At 36.9% G+C, this 22602-nt stretch overlaps 1 protein-coding gene across 1 annotated transcript in view; it reads right to left on the bottom strand.

Annotated features, from left to right (window-relative positions):
* Window positions 1-22569, bottom strand: part of LOC117324444 (tetratricopeptide repeat protein 8-like) — an 80315-nt gene extending 57746 nt beyond the window's left edge. Inside the window, exons 1-7 of the mRNA XM_033880297.1 lie at window positions 22344-22569; window positions 21743-21924; window positions 20305-20464; window positions 19481-19615; window positions 19160-19245; window positions 15567-15765; window positions 15044-15183 (exon numbers count right to left, since the gene is read on the bottom strand). Coding sequence (XP_033736188.1) covers window positions 15044-15183; window positions 15567-15765; window positions 19160-19245; window positions 19481-19615; window positions 20305-20464; window positions 21743-21924; window positions 22344-22445 — 1004 coding nt within the window. The 5' untranslated portion in view covers window positions 22446-22569. The remainder of the gene's footprint in view (window positions 1-15043; window positions 15184-15566; window positions 15766-19159; window positions 19246-19480; window positions 19616-20304; window positions 20465-21742; window positions 21925-22343) is intronic.
* Between the last annotated feature and the right edge of the window lie 33 nt (window positions 22570-22602).

Below are 22602 nucleotides of genomic sequence, written 5' to 3'. Positions count from 1 at the left end.
TACTCAACATAGGACTCAACATTGAAATGTAGATTACAAACTTTATATATTTCATAACTCAAGTTATAATAAAGTGAGTTTGTAAATTCATCTATCCCCACAAACTATTTAAAGGTTCCTATTTCTTACACTTATATCCAATTATGCACAATCAAGTAAAAGATTTAAAAATATACACTACATGCACTGAGCACGTGCAGCGATACAAGTATGGCCCTGACTTTGTGGTAAGGCTAATGTCAATGACAGGATCCAGTACAGCACTGGTGCTGAGGAGATGTACCACATCCAAGTATATCATCATTAAATATATATCTGCCAGTCATATACAAAACTATCATCATCTTACATACAAATTCAGCCAAAATGCCAGCATGATAATAGCTGGCTTATCATTGAAGATATGTGATCTCTAGCTGTGAACTGGAGGTTGTGACTGTTTTTATTTGCGTATATCCTGTGCAATGGATGGCCAGAAAGCCTACTTGGTATGCACCTCAGCAGTAACCTACAGGCTGTGCATCATATCATACAACCTACAACCAACAAATTAACATAACTTCAAAACATTTTCTAGCAAACAATCACTCCAAAGAAGAAAGAGTTATCCCCCATTAAGAACTAGCTATTGCCCTGTATGGTACTGCAGTGAAGTCCCTTCCTGATGTTACTAATACATTGTATGGTACTGCAGTGGGGACCCTTCCTGATGTTACTAATACATTGTATGGTACTGCAGTGAAGTCCCTTCATGATGTTACTAATACATTGTATAGTACTGCAGTGAAGTCCCTTCCTGATGTTACTAATACGTTGTATAGTACTGCAGTGGGGACCCTTCCTGATGTTACTAATACATTGTATAGTACTGCAGTGGGGACCTTCCTGATGTTACTAATACATTGTATAGTACTGCAGTGAAGTCACTTCCTGGTGTTACTAATACATTGTATAGTACTGCAGTGGGGTTACTAATACATTGTATAGTACTGCAGTGGGGTTACTAATACATTGTATAGTACTGTAGTGGGGTTACTAATACATTGTATAGTACTGCAGTGGGGTTACTAATACATTGTATAGTACTGTAGTGAAGTCCCTTCCTGATGTTATTTATATATTGTATAGTACTGTAGTGGGGACCCTTCCTGCTGTTACTAATACAGAATGTACATTATATAGTACTGCAGTGAAGTCACTTCCTGGTGTTACTAATACATTGTATAGTACTGCAGTGGGGACCCTTCCTGATGTTACTAATACATTGTATAGTACTGCAGTGGGGACCTTCCTGATGTTACTAATACATTGTATGGTACTGCAGTGAAGTCCCTTCCTGATGTTACTAATACATTGTATAGTACTGCAGTGGGGACCTTCCTGATGTTACTAATACATTGTATAGTACTGCAGTGAAGTCCCTTCCTGATGTTACTAATACATTGTATAGTACTGCAGTGAAGTCACTTCCTGGTGTTACTAATACATTGTATAGTACTGCAGTGGGGTTACTAATACATTGTATAGTACTGCAGTGGGGTTACTAATACATTGTATAGTACTGTAGTGGGGTTACTAATACATTGTATAGTACTGCAGTGGGGTTACTAATACATTGTGTAGTACTGTAGTGGGGACCCTTCCTGATGTTACTAATACATTGTATAGTACTGCAGTGGGGACCTTCCTGATGTTACTAATACATTGTATGGTACTGCAGTGAAGTCCCTTCCTGATGTTACTAATACATTGTATAGTACTGCAGTGGGGACCTTCCTGATGTTACTAATACATTGTATAGTACTGCAGTGAAGTCCCTTCCTGATGTTACTAATACATTGTATAGTACTGCAGTGAAGTCACTTCCTGGTGTTACTAATACATTGTATAGTACTGCAGTGGGGTTACTAATACATTGTATAGTACTGCAGTGGGGTTACTAATACATTGTATAGTACTGTAGTGGGGTTACTAATACATTGTATAGTACTGCAGTGGGGTTACTAATACATTGTATAGTACTGTAGTGAAGTCCCTTCCTGATGTTATTTATATATTGTATAGTACTGTAGTGGGGACCCTTCCTGCTGTTACTAATACAGAATGTACATTATATAGTACTGCAGTGAAGTCACTTCCTGGTGTTACTAATACATTGTATAGTACTGCAGTGGGGTTACTAATACATTGTTTAGTACTGTAGTGGGGACCCTTCCTGATGTTACTAATACATTGTATAGTACTGCAGTGGGGACCTTCCTGATGTTACTAATACATTGTATGGTACTGCAGTGAAGTCCCTTCCTGATGTTACTAATACATTGTATAGTACTGCAGTGGGGACCTTCCTGATGTTACTAATACATTGTATAGTACTGCAGTGAAGTCCCTTCCTGATGTTACTAATACATTGTATAGTACTGCAGTGGGGATCCTTCCTGATGTTACTAATACATTGTATAGTACTGCAGTGAAGTCCCTTCCTGAGGTTACTAATACATTGTATAGTACTGCAGTGGGGACCCTTCCTGATGTTACTAATACATTGTATAGTACTGCAGTGGAGACCCTTCCTGATGTTACCAATACATTGTATAGTACTGCAGTGGGGACCCTTCCTGATGTTACTAATACATTGTATGGTACTGCAGTGGGGACCCTTCCTGATGTTACTAATACATTGTATGGTACTGCAGTGAAGTCCCTTCATGATGTTACTAATACATTGTATAGTACTGCAGTGAAGTCCCTTCCTGATGTTACTAATACGTTGTATAGTACTGCAGTGGGGACCCTTCCTGATGTTACTAATACATTGTATAGTACTGCAGTGGGGACCTTCCTGATGTTACTAATACATTGTATAGTACTGCAGTGAAGTACCTTCCTGATGTTACTAATACATTGTATAGTACTGCAGTGGGGACCTTCCTGATGTTACTAATACATTGTATAGTACTGCAGTGAAGTCCCTTCCTGATGTTACTAATACATTGTATAGTACTGCAGTGGGGACCCTTCCTGATGTTACTAATACATTGTATAGTACTGCAGTGAAGTCCCTTCCTGATGTAACTAATACATTGTATGGTACTGCAGTGAAGTCCCTTCCTGATGTTACTAATACATTGTATAGTACTGCAGTGGGGACCCTTCCTGATGTTACTAATACATTGTATGGTACTGCAGTGAAGTCCCTTCCTGATGTTACTAATACATTGTATAGTACTGCAATGGGGACCCTTCCTGATGTTACTAATACATTGTATAGTACTGCAGTGAAGTCCCTTCCTGATGTTACTAATACATTGTATAGTACTGCAGTGGGGACCTTCCTGATGTTACTAATACATTGTATAGTACTGCAGTGGGGACCCTTCCTGATGTTACTAATACATTGTATAGTACTGCAGTGAAGTCCCTTCCTGATGTTACTTATACATTGTATGGTACTGCAGTGAAGTCCCTTCCTGATGTTACTAATACATTGTATAGTACTGCAGTGGGGACCCTTCCTGATGTTACTAATACATTGTATAGTACTGCAGTGGGGACCCTTCCTGATGTTACTAATACATTGTATAGTACTGCAGTGGGGACCCTTCCTGATGTTACTAATACATTGTATAGTACTGCAGTGGGGACCCTTCCTGATGTTACTAATACATTGTATAGTACTGCAGTGGGGACCCTTCCTGATGTTACTAATACATTGTATAGTACTGCAGTGGGGACCCTTCCTGATGTTACTAATACATTGTATGGTACTGCAGTGGGGACCCTTCCTGATGTTACTTATACATTGTATGGTACTGCAGTGGGGACCCTTCCTGATGTTACTAATACATTGTATGGTACTGCAGTGGGGACCCTTCCTGATGTTACTAATACATTGTATAGTACTGCAGTGGGGACCCTTCCTGATGTTACTAATACATTGTATAGTACTGCAGTGGGGACCCTTCCTGGTGTTACTAATACATTGTATAGTACTGTAGTGGGGGCCCTTCCTGGTGTTACTAATACATTGTATAGTACTGCAGTTGGGACCTTCCTGTTGTTATTAATACATTGTATAGTACTGCAGTGGGGACCCTTCCTGATGTTACTAATTCATTGTATAGTACTGCAGTGGGGGCCCTTCCTGATGTTACTAATTCAATGTATAGTACTGTAATGGGGGCCCTTCCTGGTGTTACTAATACATTGTATAGTACTGCAGTGGGGACCCTTCCTGATGTTACTAATACATTGTATAGTACTGCAGTGGGGACCCTTCCTGATGTTACTAATACATTGTATAGTACTGCAGTGAAGTACCTTCCTGATGTTACTAATACATTGTATGGTACTGCAGTGAAGTCCCTTCCTGATGTTTCTAATACATTGTACGGTACTGCAGTGAAGTCCCTCCTGTGATAATACTTGTGTATGCAGGGGAGATCTGTGACTTAATTGTTAACTGGAGTGGGATTCTGATGACTAATCTTGTATAGTACTGCGTGAGTACCTTCAATGATGTACAACATGTATAGTACTGATGGGTTGATGTTACTAATACAGTAAGTACTGCAGTGAGTCCTTTCCTGATTACATATACATCGTATAGTACTACATTTACCTCTGAGTTCTAAACATTTATGTATGCATAAATCCCTTCCATAAGAAGTTTCAAATTGTAGACGCAGTAAGTCCCTTCTGTGTACTATACATTGTATAGTACTGCAGTGAAGTCCTTCCTGATGTTACTAATACATTGTATAGTACTGCAGTGAAGTCCCTTCCTGATGTTACTAATACATTGTATAGTACTGTAGTGAAGTCCCTTCCTGATGTTACTAATACATTGTATAGTACTGCAGTGAAGTCCCTTCCTGATGTTACTAATACATTGTATAGTACTGTAGTGAGGCCCTTCCTGATGTTACTAATACATTGTATAGTACTGCAGTGAAGTCCCTTCCTGATGTTACTAATACATTGTATAGTACTGTAGTGGGGACCCTTCCTGAGGTTACTAATACATTGTATAGTACTGCAGTGGGGACCCTTCCTGATGTTACTAATACATTGTATAGTACTGCAGTGAAGTTCCTTCCTGATGTACTAATACATTGTATAGTACTGCAGTGGGGACCCTTCCTGATGTTACTAATACATTGTATAGTACTGCAGTGAAGTCCTTCCTGATGTTACTAATACATTGTATAGTACTGCAGTGAAGGCCCTTCCTGATGTTACTAATACATTGTATAGTACTGCAGTGGGGACCCTTCCTGATGTTACTAATACATTGTATAGTACTGCAGTGAAGTCCCTTCCTGATGTTACTAATACATTGTATAGTACTGCAGTGAAGTCCCTTCCTGATGTTACTAATACATTGTATAGTACTGCAGTGGGGACCCTTCCTGATGTTACTAATACATTGTATAGTACTGCAGTGGGGACCTTCCTGATGTTACTAATTCATTGTATAGTACTGTAGTGGGGGCCCTTCCTGGTGTTACTAATACATTGTATAGTACTGCAGTGGGGACCCTTCCTGATGTTACTAATACATTGTATAGTACTGCAGTGGGGACCCTTCCTGATGTTACTAATACATTGTATAGTACTGCAGTGAAGTACCTTCCTGATGTTACTAATACATTGTATAGTACTGCAGTGGGGACCTTCCTGATGTTACTAATACATTGTATGGTACTGCAGTGAAGTCCCTTCCTGATGTTACTAATACATTGTATAGTACTACAGTGGGGACCTTCCTGATGTTACTAATACATTGTATGGTACTGCAGTGAAGTCCCTTCCTGATGTTTCTAATACATTGTACGGTACTGCAGTGAAGTCCCTTCCTGGTGTTACTAATACATTGTATAGTACTGCAGTGAAGTCCCTTCCTGATGTTACTAATACATTGTATAGTACTGCAGTGAAGTCCCTTCCTGATGTTACTAATACATTGTATAGTACTGTAGTGAAGTCCCTTCCTGATGTTACTAATACATTGTATAGTACTGCAGTGAAGTCCCTTCCTGATGTTACTTATACATTGTATAGTACTGTAGTGGGGACCCTTCCTGAGGTTAATAATACATTGTATAGTACTGCAGTGGAGACCCTTCCTGATGTTACTAATACATTGTATAGTACTGCAGTGAAGTCCCTTCCTGATGTACTAATACATTGTATAGTACTGCAGTGGGGACCCTTCCTGATGTTACTAATACATTGTATAGTACTGCAGTGAAGTCCCTTCCTGATGTTACTAATACATTGTATAGTACTGTAGTGGGGACCCTTCCTGATGTTACTAATACATTGTATAGTACTGTAGTGGGGACCCTTCCTGATGTTACTAATACATTGTATAGTACAGCAGTGAAGTCCCTTCCTGATGTTACTAATACATTGTATGGTACTGCAGTGAAGTCCCTTCCTGATGTTACTAATACATTGTATAGTACTGCAGTGAAGTCCCTTCCTGATGTTACTAATACGTTGTATAGTACTGCAGTGGGGACCCTTCCTGATGTTACTAATACATTGTATAGTACTGCAGTGGGGACCTTCCTGATGTTACTAATACATTGTATAGTACTGCAGTGAAGTACCTTCCTGATGTTACTAATACATTGTATGGTACTGCAGTGGGGATCCTTCCTGATGTTACTAATACATTGTATAGTACTGCAGTGGGGACCCTTCCTGATGTTACTAATACATTGTATAGTACTGCAGTGGGGACCCTTCCTGGTGTTACTAATACATTGTATAGTACTGTAGTGGGGGCCCTTCCTGGTGTTACTAATACATTGTATAGTACTGCAGTGGGGACCTTCCTGTTGTTACTAATACATTGTATAGTACTGCAGTGGGGACCCTTCCTGATGTTACTAATTCATTGTATAGTACTGCAGTGGGGGCCCTTCCTGATGTTACTAATTCATTGTATAGTACTGTAGTGGGGGCCCTTCCTGGTGTTACTAATACATTGTATAGTACTGCAGTGGGGACCCTTCCTGATGTTACTAATACATTGTATAGTACTGCAGTGGGGACCTTCCTGATGTTACTAATACATTGTATGGTACTGCAGTGAAGTACCTTCCTGGTGTTACTAATACATTGTATAGTACTGCAGTGGGGACCCTTCCTGATGTTACTAATACATTGTATAGTACTGCAGTGGGGACCCTTCCTGATGTTACTAATACATTGTATAGTACTGCAGTGAAGTACCTTCCTGATGTTACTAATACATTGTATAGTACTGCAGTGGGGACCTTCCTGATGTTACTAATACATTGTATGGTACTGCAGTGAAGTCCCTTCCTGATGTTACTAATACATTGTATAGTACTACAGTGGGGACCTTCCTGATGTTACTAATACATTGTATGGTACTGCAGTGAAGTCCCTTCCTGATGTTTCTAATACATTGTACGGTACTGCAGTGAAGTCCCTTCCTGGTGTTACTAATACATTGTATAGTACTGCAGTGAAGTCCCTTCCTGATGTTACTAATACATTGTATAGTACTGCAGTGAAGTCCCTTCCTGATGTTACTAATACATTGTATAGTACTGTAGTGAAGTCCCTTCCTGATGTTACTAATACATTGTATAGTACTGCAGTGAAGTCCCTTCCTGATGTTACTAATACATTGTATAGTACTGTAGTGGGGACCCTTCCTGATGTTACTAATACATTGTATAGTACTGCAGTGAAGTCCCTTCCTGATGTTACTAATACATTGTATGGTACTGCAGTGAAGTCCCTTCCTGATGTTACTAATACATTGTATAGTACTGCAGTGAAGTCCCTTCCTGATGTTACTAATACGTTGTATAGTACTGCAGTGGGGACCCTTCCTGATGTTACTAATACATTGTATAGTACTGCAGTGGGGACCTTCCTGATGTTACTAATACATTGTATAGTACTGCAGTGAAGTACCTTCCTGATGTTACTAATACATTGTATGGTACTGCAGTGGGGATCCTTCCTGATGTTACTAATACATTGTATAGTACTGCAGTGGGGACCCTTCCTGATGTTACTAATACATTGTATAGTACTGCAGTGGGGACCCTTCCTGGTGTTACTAATACATTGTATAGTACTGTAGTGGGGGCCCTTCCTGGTGTTACTAATACATTGTATAGTACTGCAGTGGGGACCTTCCTGTTGTTACTAATACATTGTATAGTACTGCAGTGGGGACCCTTCCTGATGTTACTAATTCATTGTATAGTACTGCAGTGGGGGCCCTTCCTGATGTTACTAATTCATTGTATAGTACTGTAGTGGGGGCCCTTCCTGGTGTTACTAATACATTGTATAGTACTGCAGTGGGGACCCTTCCTGATGTTACTAATACATTGTATAGTACTGCAGTGGGGACCCTTCCTGATGTTACTTATACATTGTATGGTTCTGCAGTGAAGTCCCTTCCTGATGTTACTAATACATTGTATAGTACTGCAGTGGGGACCTTCCTGATGTTACTAATACATTGTATGGTACTGCAGTGAAGTACCTTCCTGGTGTTACTAATACATTGTATAGTACTGCAGTGGGGACCCTTCCTGATGTTACTAATACATTGTATAGTACTGCAGTGGGGACCCTTCCTGATGTTACTAATACATTGTATAGTACTGCAGTGAAGTACCTTCCTGATGTTACTAATACATTGTATAGTACTGCAGTGGGGACCTTCCTGATGTTACTAATACATTGTATGGTACTGCAGTGAAGTCCCTTCCTGATGTTACTAATACATTGTATAGTACTACAGTGGGGACCTTCCTGATGTTACTAATACATTGTATGGTACTGCAGTGAAGTCCCTTCCTGATGTTACTAATACATTGTATGGTACTGCAGTGAAGTCCCTTCCTGATGTTTCTAATACATTGTACGGTACTGCAGTGAAGTCCCTTCCTGGTGTTACTAATACATTGTATAGTACTGCAGTGAAGTCCCTTCCTGATGTTACTAATACATTGTATAGTACTGCAGTGAAGTCCCTTCCTGATGTTACTAATACATTGTATAGTACTGTAGTGAAGTCCCTTCCTGATGTTACTAATACATTGTATAGTACTGCAGTGAAGTCCCTTCCTGATGTTACTAATACATTGTATAGTACTGTAGTGGGGACCCTTCCTGAGGTTACTAATACATTGTATAGTACTGCAGTGGGGACCCTTCCTGATGTTACTAATACATTGTATAGTACTGCAGTGAAGTTCCTTCCTGATGTACTAATACATTGTATAGTACTGCAGTGAGGACCCTTCCTGATGTTACTAATACATTGTATAGTACTGCAGTGAAGTCCCTTCCTGATGTTACTAATACATTGTATAGTACTGTAGTGGGGACCCTTCCTGAGGTTACTAATACATTGTATAGTACTGTAGTGGGGACCCTTCCTGATGTTACTAATACATTGTATAGTACTGCAGTGAAGTCCCTTCCTGATGTTACTAATACATTGTATGGTACTGCAGTGAAGTCCCTTCCTGATGTTACTAATACATTGTATAGTACTGCAGTGGGGACCCTTCCTGATGTTACTAATACATTGTATAGTACTGCAGTGAAGTCCCTTCCTGATGTTATTAATGCATTGTATAGTACTGCAGTGGGGACCCTTCCAAAGTGTACTTTGGACCTAACTTACCAAACAAACAAAAACACTGCTGGAGACCTAACTTACCATACAAACAAAAATCAGAATGTCACAGTTGGAAAACTTGCTATGGATAATTTGTGTGATGTCATAATAACAAAACTCACTACGTCAAAACAACTCAATATTAATACGTTGCATGATCTCACGATAAAAAAAACCCCACAAAGTATGGACACAACGAAGTACACATACATTGTATCATCTGATCATTCATCATCTGTCACATTAGCCTGACAGATGTTGGTGTGATCAGGCTGAAGATTACCACCATTGGGGAGGAACAGATAACATGGTGGCACCTCAATAATCACACCCTGTCTGCTCCACACATAATACCATAATGATGATGGAAAGGTATGTTAATTATAACCACCTCAAATGTCAACAGGTTTTCATTATATACACAACTTATTACTCATGAACTGGAGTGTAGTACACTTGACTTGACATTTTTTAGAAGAATCTAAATTGACAAGGTAACCTTTGATTGAATAAAGAAAACCAAGGAAAGATAGGTTTTGTAACAATATACTGTAGTTATGTTCCATGTGGCAATCCTGTCTATTTCTATCAAGCAATCAAGTGTTATTCATCATAAATTTATTATATACATGTAACTGACTAACAAGAGGCCAAATGGGCTTGAATTACTCAACTATTAAGCAGGTATCAGGTAAGTAAAACAATCCTTTTTTAACAAAAGAAATCAGCGAATTACAAACCTCCAGTGGATAAGAAATTATATGACAAGAATGCACAGATAATGAATTCATGTTGGAACTAATTCTACACACACTTATTGTTTGACAGACCCATTGCGTATGAATGGTAGATGAATTGGTGGTATTAATGTGAATCAATTCAGGAATATAAATATAATATTAGTAAGAAGAGCAGCAGATCAGGCCAAGACAAACTTTTTCTTTGATAGAGGTCAAAGGTCAAAATGTAGGTCAGAGTGACCTACTTTAGCTACATGACACACCACTTCGACTAGGTGAACCCATGACCCAAGTATGAAGTTCCAGCAATAGGTAGCATAGGAGTACAGGAGTATCAATAACATTTGATTACACCTATTATTATCAGATTATGCAATGATTAGGATAATTTCACAGAATGCTATCATGAATTGCTATATATATATACATATTCATTTTCTCACATTAACAAATATAATCTATTACGTGCATGATGTAGACATATGTCAAACAGCAATTAAAAGGTTAATGTGCATACAACTTTGATTTTCAGGAAATAATAGTATCTTTGATGATGAAATACATTCCAGTGTTCCAATGACTGATTGAAGTATGAATAGGTCTATCAATAAAATTACCAATTCTAGATTTCTTTGAAAATATTGTATCAAGATAAAGAATGAAACATTATTTCAATTGAAAATAAAGCAGATTTTTCATTACAGTAAGTTTTGCATTTTTATATTATCTTAATTTTTCAAAAGTTCATATATTTTCCAATATTAGATTTGGGACTATCCCAAGGTATGGCAAAGGTATAGCAGAAACATGTATGAATTCCAAAGACAAGGATGTGTTGCCTGTGTGGTCAACAGAATAGAGAGATCATAAAGAGACAGATACAGTTTCTAACCTCAGAAATACTTATTTGGTGGCCATATTGAAATCTGATAGAGATTGAGTATATAATGTAGCTGGTACTAGGTCACTCTGGGTTAAATGAAAAAACAGAGCATTTCTTTAGGAGTTATAGAACAGAAACTCTTCAGGTGACAAAACAAAAGATAGCAATTGGCAGAGATACTAAATAACGTCAAAAGTCATTGGCAATCTCTACATCATTTTTTCTTGATTATAAGGTGAAACTTAAACATTTTTAAATTGAGAGAGACATGTTGAATGATTTATGAAAGAAAAACATAAAGTGATGGGTATAAGATGTGAGAGAGACCTCCTACATGTAGCTACATGTTGTCAGAGGATTGTCACCAGGGATCTTATTGATGTAAGGCTGTACAACAAAGTTTCATGAAAATTCATACATATATACTCATGTTATCATGTTCATAAGGTCCACCACAATGGATAAAAGGCCATTGCAATATGTCACTAAATCCCAACTGAGAACTTTTGGTAAGGAAGACTGGTTTATAGAAAAGGTGACTTTGATCTCGATTAAATCTGAAATAATATTCCAAGCAAGCGCTTCCAATATATAGATAAAATTTTAGAAGGCATTTCTTTTGAAACCAATTTGACATTATTTAATATATCATAAAAGACTTGCATAATACAACAGGGATTCAGAACAGCAAAGGTACAGAGATGGGTGACAAATCTGGAAAGAGAAAGATGGTTAGAGATAGCGTTATGAAAATGGAAGAAAAGTTTAAAAAAAATCGGAAGAGGTAGACTTAGAGGCACAGGGAACACATACCAGACAGGAAACTACAGAGAGACGCATAACATAGTCTAACATCTGGCAACTAGAAACTTGCCTTCTGCTATTACCAAAAATTCTGTAAATATGGGGATTGACACAAGATGTGAGCTGCCATTGGTATGAAAAACTAGGCACTCTCAGTCACATTCTGTCAACATTTAACATCAATCTCACACAAGGGCAATACTAATGGAGACATCGTAAAGTCCTGAAGGAGCTGGCGGACATGTTATGGAAAAGGAGAGAATGAAAAAAAGATAGCCAGCTAAGGGGTCAACCAATCATTAACTGTCTTTGTTCATCCCAAGGAGGTAGGGAAGGCACCAGGAACTCACCATACAGGAATCCTTGATGAAGGACAAAAGTGGGAAATCAAGGTAGACAGAAAACTAGTTTTCTCAAAGATCATCCATACATGTTAGGGTTGACAGAACCCTGGCTGGGATAGTGTAGGGAGGCATTCGGACAGAAGAAAAACCCAGAGATCATCCATACATGTTAGGGTTGACAGAACCCTGGCTGGGATAGTGTAGGGAGGCATTCGGACAGAAGAAAAACCCAGAGATCATCCATACATGTTAGGGTTAACAGAACCCTGGCTGGGATAGTGTAGGGAGGCATTCGGACAGAAGAAAAACCCAGAGATCATCCATACATGTTAGGGTTGACAGAACCCTGGCTGGGATAGTGTAGGGAGGCATTCGGACAGAAGAAAAACCCAGAGATCATCCATACATGTTAGGGTTAACAGAATCCTGGCTGGGATAGTGTAGGGAGGCATTCGGACAGAAGAAAAACCCAGAGATCATCCATACATGTTAGGGTTAACAGAACCCTGGCTGGGATAGTGTAGGGAGGCATTCGGACAGACGAAAAACCCAGAGATCATCCATACATGTTAGGGTTGACAGAACCCTGGCTGGGATAGTGTAGGGAGGCATTCCGACAGACGAAAAACCCAGAGATCATCTATACATGTTAGGGTTGACAGAACCCTGGCTGGGATAGTGTAGGGAGGCATTCGGACAGAAGAAAAACCCAGAGATCATCCGAACCCTGGCTGGGATAGTGTAGGGAGGCATTCGGACAGAAGAAAAACCCAAAGATCATCCGAACCCTGGCTGGGATAGTGTAGGGAGGCATTCGGACAGAAGAAAAACCCAGAGATCATCCAAACCCTGGCTGGGATAGTGTAGGGAGGCATTCGGACAGAAGAAAAACCCAGAGATCATCCATACATATTAGGGTTGACAGAACCCTGGCTGGGATAGTGTAGGGAGGCATTCGGACAGAAGAAAAACCCAGAGATCATCCGAACCCTGGCTGGGATAGTGTAGGGAGGCATTCGGACAGAAGAAAAACCCAGAGATCATCCGAACCCTGGCTGGGATAGTGTAGGGAGGCATTCGGACAGAAGAAAAATCCAGAGATCATCCGAAACCTGGCTGGGATAGTGTAGGGAGGCATTCGGACAGAAGAAAAACCCAGAGATCATCCATACATGTTAGGGTTGACAGAACCCTGGCTGGGATAGTGTAGGGAGGCATTCGGACAGAAGAAAACCCCAGAGATCATCCGAACCCTGGCTGGGATAGTGTAGGGAGGCATTCGGACAGAAGAAAAATCCAGAGATCATCCGAAACCTGGCTGGGATAGTGTAGGGAGGCATTCGGACAGAAGAAAAACCCAGAGATCATCCATACATGTTAGGGTTGACAGAACCCTGGCTGGGATAGTGTAGGGAGGCATTCGGACAGAAGAAAACCCCAGAGATCATCCGAACCCTGGCTGGGATAGTGTAGGGAGGCATTCGGACAGAAGAAAAACCCAGAGATCATCCGAACCCTGGCTGGGATAGTGTAGGGAGGCATTCCGACAGAAGAAAAAAGTACCAGAGACTTGCCGAAGATCAGAGGGATTGAAGGTTCGGATCTTCCCTGTGGAGAATAGGGAGCTGAGGATTTCCTACAAAATCCCTAAGGAAAATGTTTTTGGCACAAGGTCAGAGACATGAAAGAAGCTTTGGAACATTTGTCAAAGTTACATCATTCAATCTAGATTAGCTGTACACTTCTTGGATGTTTATGTTTAAATCATTTAAATAAACATTTATAGTTATGAGACGGAAACTCAGGAAATCTTCGTAAAATTAGAATCATATTTTACGTCAACTACCGGTAATCAAATTTGTGTTGTCAGGTCTGAGATGGTATAATTCAGAAGTTTTCACATAAAATTTGCTGTTTACACATCCAGCTTGTTATTCAAAAGAAACAAATAAGAACAAAGTATCATCAATTAAGTGAAACAAAACTTTGTTATTTGTATTTCATTTCCTTTGAAAGACATTTTTATTGTAATAAAATGAATCTCACAACTATGAAAACTCTTGCATTTAAACTGCATTACAAAATGTACTATGTATAAATTTAACGACAACATAAAAGGAACGACTATATCAGATCAGATACTCGCACTTAAACAAAGCTGTCATTAGGTAAGAAGGTGGATCTATTGTTCTGTAGTCGGTGAGGCACAAATAATTGACTTGTTTCAGGTTTATAAAATGCTTCTTCCTAGCATGATACTAGACTCCCCTCCTCTTCCCGATGGTTCTTTCCCTATTCACCTGTATTTCTTTGTGATGACAGTCAAAGTGAAATAGTATCAACCACAGACCGCACAAAAGCAATTGACATTAACATGCATTAATTTACATAGGTTACAAAACAAGAAAAACTGTTTAAATAAAACATGATAAAAATCAAGACATGACAATAAGAGACATGACAATAGGTGACATGAAAATAAGAGACATGACAATAAGAAACATGACAATGAGAGACATGACAATAAGAGACATGACAATGAGAGACATGACAATAAGAGACATGACAATAACAGGTTTACCTGTAGAATTTAAGTGCCACTTCTGGTTGGTCTGTGTAGAAGTGATGTGTTGCTATACATGCTATAGCCTCCACATGCATGCTGTCGTAATTTAACACATCCTTATAGAACTTCACTGCATTGTCCATGTCATTCATACCCTACAACAAAACAAACAAAAATATATTACAAAATTGTATGACAATTATTTAACAATATATTATTTTATTACAGTTCTGGTAGATACAGAGTTGGTACCTACAGTCTGATGACATTCCCTATATTTTTCATGGGATGTAACAAGACATAATAATTTATTTGATATAATGTTAGGACTGAAATCACCTGTAAAACAAAGCATTGTTCAATTAGTTTGATTGTTTCAGAAGCATTATTATACAGCAGTCTAATTGTTCACACTTAACGTAGTTCCATTATTTCTTATCTGATGGTAATGTAAATGACTAACTATTAAAAGTTAACACAAAATAGTATTATTATATCGTTATATATGCTTATAAATACAGGTGAATTTGACACATACCTCATAGATTCTGGCAATTCCTGACAGGAGAGTTGTCTCCCCCTGAAACTTTTCTAGTCCTTGTTTGAAGATGTCTATAGCAGTGAGAGGCTGGTCTAGTCTAACATAAACCTTACACAGATACAGATAGATGTCAACAATGTCCTGCTGCTTCTGTGCTGACTTCAACTGCTTCTCAGCATCTCTATACATACCCAGTCTGACAAAATAACAACAGCATTTACATGACCAAAGGCAAAGTTGATATTATAAAACATTCTCTTACAAAGCATCTAATAACAAATTGCAAATAGAGGGTAAATAATATGATGTGGGAATGAAACATTTAATAAAAAGGAAGTTCAATGAATAAAACAGTATTTACACAAGCATGACAAAAGCTTTTTAAGGGCAGGGATTGTGAGAATAACTTTGATGTTCCCTGTATCTGAAGGGATGTTATTTATGATGCCTGAGGACCATTGTGATGTATACATTGTTATGTTACATTAATACTGACCTGTAGTGATATATACATTGTTATGTTACATTAATACTGACCTGTAGTGATGTATACATTGTTATGTTACATTAATACTGACCTGTAGTGATGTATACATTGTTATGTTACATTAATACTGACCTGTAGTCGATGTATACATTGTTATGTTACATTAATACTGACCTGTAGTGATGTATACATTGTTATGTTACATTAATACTGACCTGTAGTGATGTATACATTGTTATGTTACATTAATACTGACCTGTAGTGATGTATACATTGTTATGTTACATTAATACTGACCTGTAGTGATGTATACATTATGTTACATTAATACTGACCTGCAGTGATATATACATTGCTATGTTACATTAATACTGACCTGTAGTGATATATACATTGCTATGTTACATTAATACTGACCTGTAGTGATGTATACATTGCTATGTTACATTAATAATGACCTGTAGTGATGTATGTTATGTTACATTAATACTGACCTGTAGTGATATATACATTGTCATGTTACATTAATACTGACCTGTAGTGATGTATACATTGCTATATTACATTAATACTGACCTGTAGTGATGTATACATTGTTATGTTACATTAATACTGACCTGTAGTGATATATACATTGTCATGTTACATTAATACTGACCTGTAGTGATGTATGCTATGTTACATTAATACTGACCTGTAGTGATGTATACATTGTTATGTTACATTAATACTGACATGTAGTGATGTATACATTGTTGTTACATTAATACTGACCTGTAGTGATGTAAACATCACTATATTACATTAATACTGACCTGTAGTGATGTATACATTGCTATGTTACATTAATACTGACCTGTAGTGATGTATACATTGTTATGTTACATTAATACTGACCTGTAGTGATGTATACATTGCTATGTTACATTAATACTGACCTGTAGTGATATATATACATTGTTATGTTACATTAATACTGACCTGTAGTGATGTATGCTATGTTACATTAATACTGACCTGTAGTGATATATACATTGCTATGTTACATTAATACTGACCATTGTGATATATACATTGTTATGTTACATTAATACTGACCTGTAGTGATGTATACATTGTTATGTTACATTAATACTGACCTGTAGTGATGTATACATTGCTATGTTACATTAATACTGACCTGTAGTGATATATACATTGTTATGTTACATTAATACTGACCTGTAGTGATGTATACATTGCTATGTTACATTAATACTGACCTGTAGTGATGTATACATTGTTATGTTACATTAATACTGACCATTGTGATATATACATTGTTATGTTACATTAATACTGACCTGTAGTGATGTATACATTGTTATGTTACATTAATACTGACCTGTAGTGATGTATACATTGTTATGTTATATTAATACTGACCTGTAGTGATGTATACATTGTTATGTTACATTAATACTGACCTGTAGTGATGTATACATTGTTATGTTACATTAATACTGACCTGTAGTGATGTATACATTGCTATGTTACATTAATACTGACCTGTAGTGATGTATACATTGTTATGTTACATTAATACTGACCTGTAGTGATGTATATATTACTATGTTACATTAATACTGACCTGTAGTGATGTATACATTGTTATGTTACATTAATACTGACCTGTAGTGATGTATACATTGTTATGTTACATTAATACTGACCTGTAGTGATGTATACATGGCTATGTTACATTAATACTGACCTGTAGTGATGTATACATTGTTATGTTACATTAATACTGACCTGTAGTGATGTATACATTGCTATGTTACATTAATACTGACCTGTAGTGATGTATACATGGCTATGTTACATTAATACTGACCTGTAGTGATGTATACATTGTTATGTTACATTAATACTGACCTGTAGTGATGTATACATTGCTATGTTACATTAATACTGACCTGTAGTGATGTATACATTGTTATGTTACATTAATACTGACCTGTAGTGATGTATATATTACTATGTTACATTAATACTGACCTGTAGTGATGTATACATTGTTATGTTACATTAATACTGACCTGTAGTGATGTATACATTGTTATGTTACATTAATACTGACCTGTAGTGATGTATACATGGCTATGTTACATTAATACTGACCTGTAGTGATGTATACATTGTTATGTTACATTAATACTGACCTGTAGTGATGTATACATTGCTATGTTACATTAATACTGACCTGTAGTGATGTATACATGGCTATGTTACATTAATACTGACCTGTAGTGATGTATACATTGTTATGTTACATTAATACTGACCTGTAGTGATATATACATTGCTATGTTACATTAATACTGACCTGCAGTGATTTATACATTGTTATGTTACATTAATACTGACCTGTAGTGATGTATACATTGCTATGTTACATTAATACTGACCTGTAGTGATGTATACATTGTCATGTTACATTAATACTGACCTGTAGTGATGTATACATGGCTATGTTACATTAATACTGACCTGTAGTGATGTATACATTGCTATGTTACATTAATACTGACATGTAGTGATGTATACATTGTCATGTTACATAAATACTGACCATTGTGATGTATACATTTCTATGTTACATTAATACTGACCTGTAGTGATGTATACATTGTCATGTTACATTAATACTGACCTGTAGTCGATGTATACATTGCTATGTTACATTAATACTGACCATTGTGATGTATACATTGTCATGTTACATTAATACTGACCTGTAGTGATGTATACATTGTTATGTTACATTAATACTGACCGGTAGTGATGTATACATTGTTATGTTACATTAATACTGACCATTGTGATGTATACATTGTTATGTTACATTAATACTGACCTGTAGTGATGCATACATTGTTATGTTACATTAATACTGACCATTGTGATGTATACATTGTTATGTTACATTAATACTGACCATTGTGATGTATACATTGTCATGTTACATTAATACTGACCTGTAGTGATGTATACATTGTTATGTCACATTAATACTGACCTGTAGTCGATGTATACATTGCTATATTACATTAATACTGACCTGTAGTAACACTTGGCCAGCTGAACTTTCCACCACCAGTCCTTATACTGACAGGACTCTGTAGCAAGGGCAGCTAACTCTAATGCCTGTAACATAGCACATATTTTCATCAAAACTATTTATATTCATATATTTCCTTTTCCCTTCGTTTTTCTAATATTTTCAATAAAAGTAACAAAAAAAATGTAAGGACTTCAAAAATCCTATTTTACGAAATCACATGAAACATAAAAATGGCATTGTCCTATTCAAGCACCACAAGTTACTGTTAAATACATCTTTTCACAGATTATAAATCTTTTTTCCTACATTTATACTCACATTCCTAACATCATTTTCATGGTGGAATATGTATTCAAACAAGGCCTTTGCCAGGTTTGGACGAGCAGCATACTTTGCAAAATTGAGACGTGCCAGGTTGATAAAAGGTCCATCTGGAGTTGACAACATGGAAGCCTGAAAAAACACAAACACTTTAAGTATCATGTACCATAATGACAAATCTGTAACAAAATCATTTGAGTACTTTTCTCATACACATTTAAGAGAAGAAATTAAGAGGTAAACAATGTCTATACAGCTAGCTCCAGTTAAGGGACTGACCAACAGTTAAGATTGGTCAAGCTCTTTCTTTCAACTGATACTAGTCAAGTTATTTCAACCAGGTAGAATTAGTTTATTTTCTTCGAATTTTAGTATGATGCTAAACATAGCAAAATTGTACTATGATCTGGTAATACCAAGGACATTTTTTCATATACTGTTAACGTTTGGAAACAGTTATTTCTTTGACTGGTCAAGGGAACATTTTTTTGTTTTAAAGACTGGCTAATGATACAGTTTTCGGTTGGGTAGGTCATCGAAACAGTCATTTTATTGTATACCCAGGGAAGTATTCCTTTTTGAAACCTGTTAAAATTGATGATTTTTATAGGATACCAAAAAAAGAAGTGTCAGGGATTTTCAAATGAAATAAAAAAAAATCTTCAGAATTTTGACAGTCGATTTAATGAAGGAGAATCTCTTTAGAATTACATATATTATTACTTGAAATGAATGGAAATAACCTCATTCACATTATGAACTTAATGATTTTTTTTTCTAAACCTCTAATATGCATACAAATTTGGGTGTAAATGACTCACAGTTCCAAGTCTGACATATCGGCCTGAAGCACTAGTGACTGGACGTGCGGTGTGAGCTGTCCGAGGTGTCCGGATTGCTTGCTCCATGGTGCCAGGTCGTCCACCCTGTGTACCTGGACGGACAAATCCTGATAGAGGACGACCAGACTGGGATGTGGGCCTACAGAAGTGAGCACAGACAACACAATAAGACATGAAGCCTATTCAGCATAGTGTTTTATAAAGTTTGTAATATCATCAAAGGTACATTAGATTACTGAATGACAGCAATGGTGGAAACTGGAAAATTTAATTGTGTAATGTATCTGTTACTATATTATTGGTGCTGTACTTTTGTACATTAATACTGTGCTATTCTACAACATGCATTTCCTGAAGCGGATAAGTTTGGTTTCAGTTCTGTTGTAATATGGCAGTATTTTAAATAAATGCATGATGAATTTTTGTGTAAGATACTTAATGATGAATCAGATTGTACCAAACTACCTGATGAAAGATTATACTGTTTGCATTTGTAATACTGTCCCTACGTTTTTCCTACAGTACACTTTGAGTATAGTTACAGAATGTAGCATTAGCAGTGTCTGATTTTGATCATTTTAGTAAGAAATGTTGAGTCCTTTTAAGCTGTCGTTAGGTCTTCCCATAATTTGTTAGTGTTATCTAAACATGATGCAAAGACCCTTAATGCACTAAACACAAGTATTTTTGGAAATAATAGCATATCATGATATTTAGTATCAAAGTATAGGAATAATGGATTTATAGAGGGTAGAAGGTTGGTTTCATTGAAATACACTTTTACATAATAATGGGGCGATTGTCGTTAATATATCATTTCATCTATTATGTACATGCACTCTGTCCTTTATCTAGCTCAATGTCATTGGGCTCTGAAGCGAGTGCTGACCAATATATTACCATAGCATTAGGCATGGTCGACATTAAAGTTTTATCAAGGATCAGTGTTATGTACCTTAATTATGTCACTGTGAGATGTTGCAATTTTAGTGGTATTACTTACATGGTTTTACTTCTAATTTAATGAACCAGAAGAGACATCTTAAATTTGTGCTAGTTTTCATTGCTTCTGCTATGAGCAGGTTAAGTTGTGGTAACATCTTCTTGTATCATTGAATACGATTTCTTAAAGGATTTGTGTATGTTGATGACACCTCATTTGATTCATATAATAACCTTTGCGTTGCATGTTTGTTGCATACATGGGAACTTTCTTTATTTATTTTTTTTTTGACAGCCTGATTCTATAGCAACATAAATTCTTAACAGATTTAGAAGTATATATATGGTTCTGGATTTATTTTACATACACTTCAACATTTTCAAAATCTTATATAGTTCCTTTTTGTGAACATATATAGTTGACTATTCTAGCTAATCTTTCCCCATATATGTGTTTTTATTTGAGATTTTTCACCTGACACCAGGACTGGGTGCTCCAACGCCTGTTCCTGGAACCTTTAATGAGGTTCCTGGACGTGACACTTGTGCAATCGTGTTATCATCCATTAACATTTCTGCTATCCCTTCTTCATCCACATCAACCTCGTCAACATATACTTGGGCAGTCAGAGCTCTTGTCTTCAGTGTCCATGAGGCCTGTTAAATGATGTCATACAAATAAGAATATGGCTCATTTAGTTTATATAATAGGAAAAATCCAGTTTTTTTTTCTGTCATTGATTTAAAGACAAAATAGGGTTTTATTTAATTTTTAATACATAGTTAAGTAGTCTCCACTCCAGAGATTGGGAGGGTACAATACTAATGGACCATTTATCTCCATCTTAAAAATATGTAATTTGTTTTTTCTATGGGTCATTGATAATTAATACGTATTGCCTATAAACCCTGTCTTTTCGAACCCCTGAGATTCAATGAAGCGACCTTAGTGGAGCATTATATTATCGTAGTGATAAACATCTCAAATAGTCAGTTTCATATTAGTCTAAAAAAGTCGGCAACCTGTTATGGGTGATGGTTTCCAACCTGTTAAAATGGCCCCTCAGTATATTTACCTGATCATACGGATTCTTTTCCAACATTTGGGAACATATTTCAACACATTCTTGGTATTTTCTTCTTCTAAAATAATTATACGCGAGAAAGAGAGGATCCATCTCTGAAATGTTCAAGAATGTTGTGGAGTTGTCAACCTCTCTGAAGAACGGTACAAAGGGAAGTAATCCTTCAGGCAGGGTACGCCAACCGGTGTTAGGGCAAATATATTATTATCTGTATGTGTGCATGCATTTCAAACAAAACATATAGGTCGTT

The sequence above is a fragment of the Pecten maximus genome, chromosome 3, assembly GCF_902652985.1.
Source record: "Pecten maximus chromosome 3, xPecMax1.1, whole genome shotgun sequence".
NCBI lineage: Eukaryota > Metazoa > Mollusca > Bivalvia > Pectinida > Pectinidae > Pecten > Pecten maximus.
Note: the sequence above shows the minus strand (reverse complement) of the source record. Positions and strands in the feature narration are given on the sequence as shown.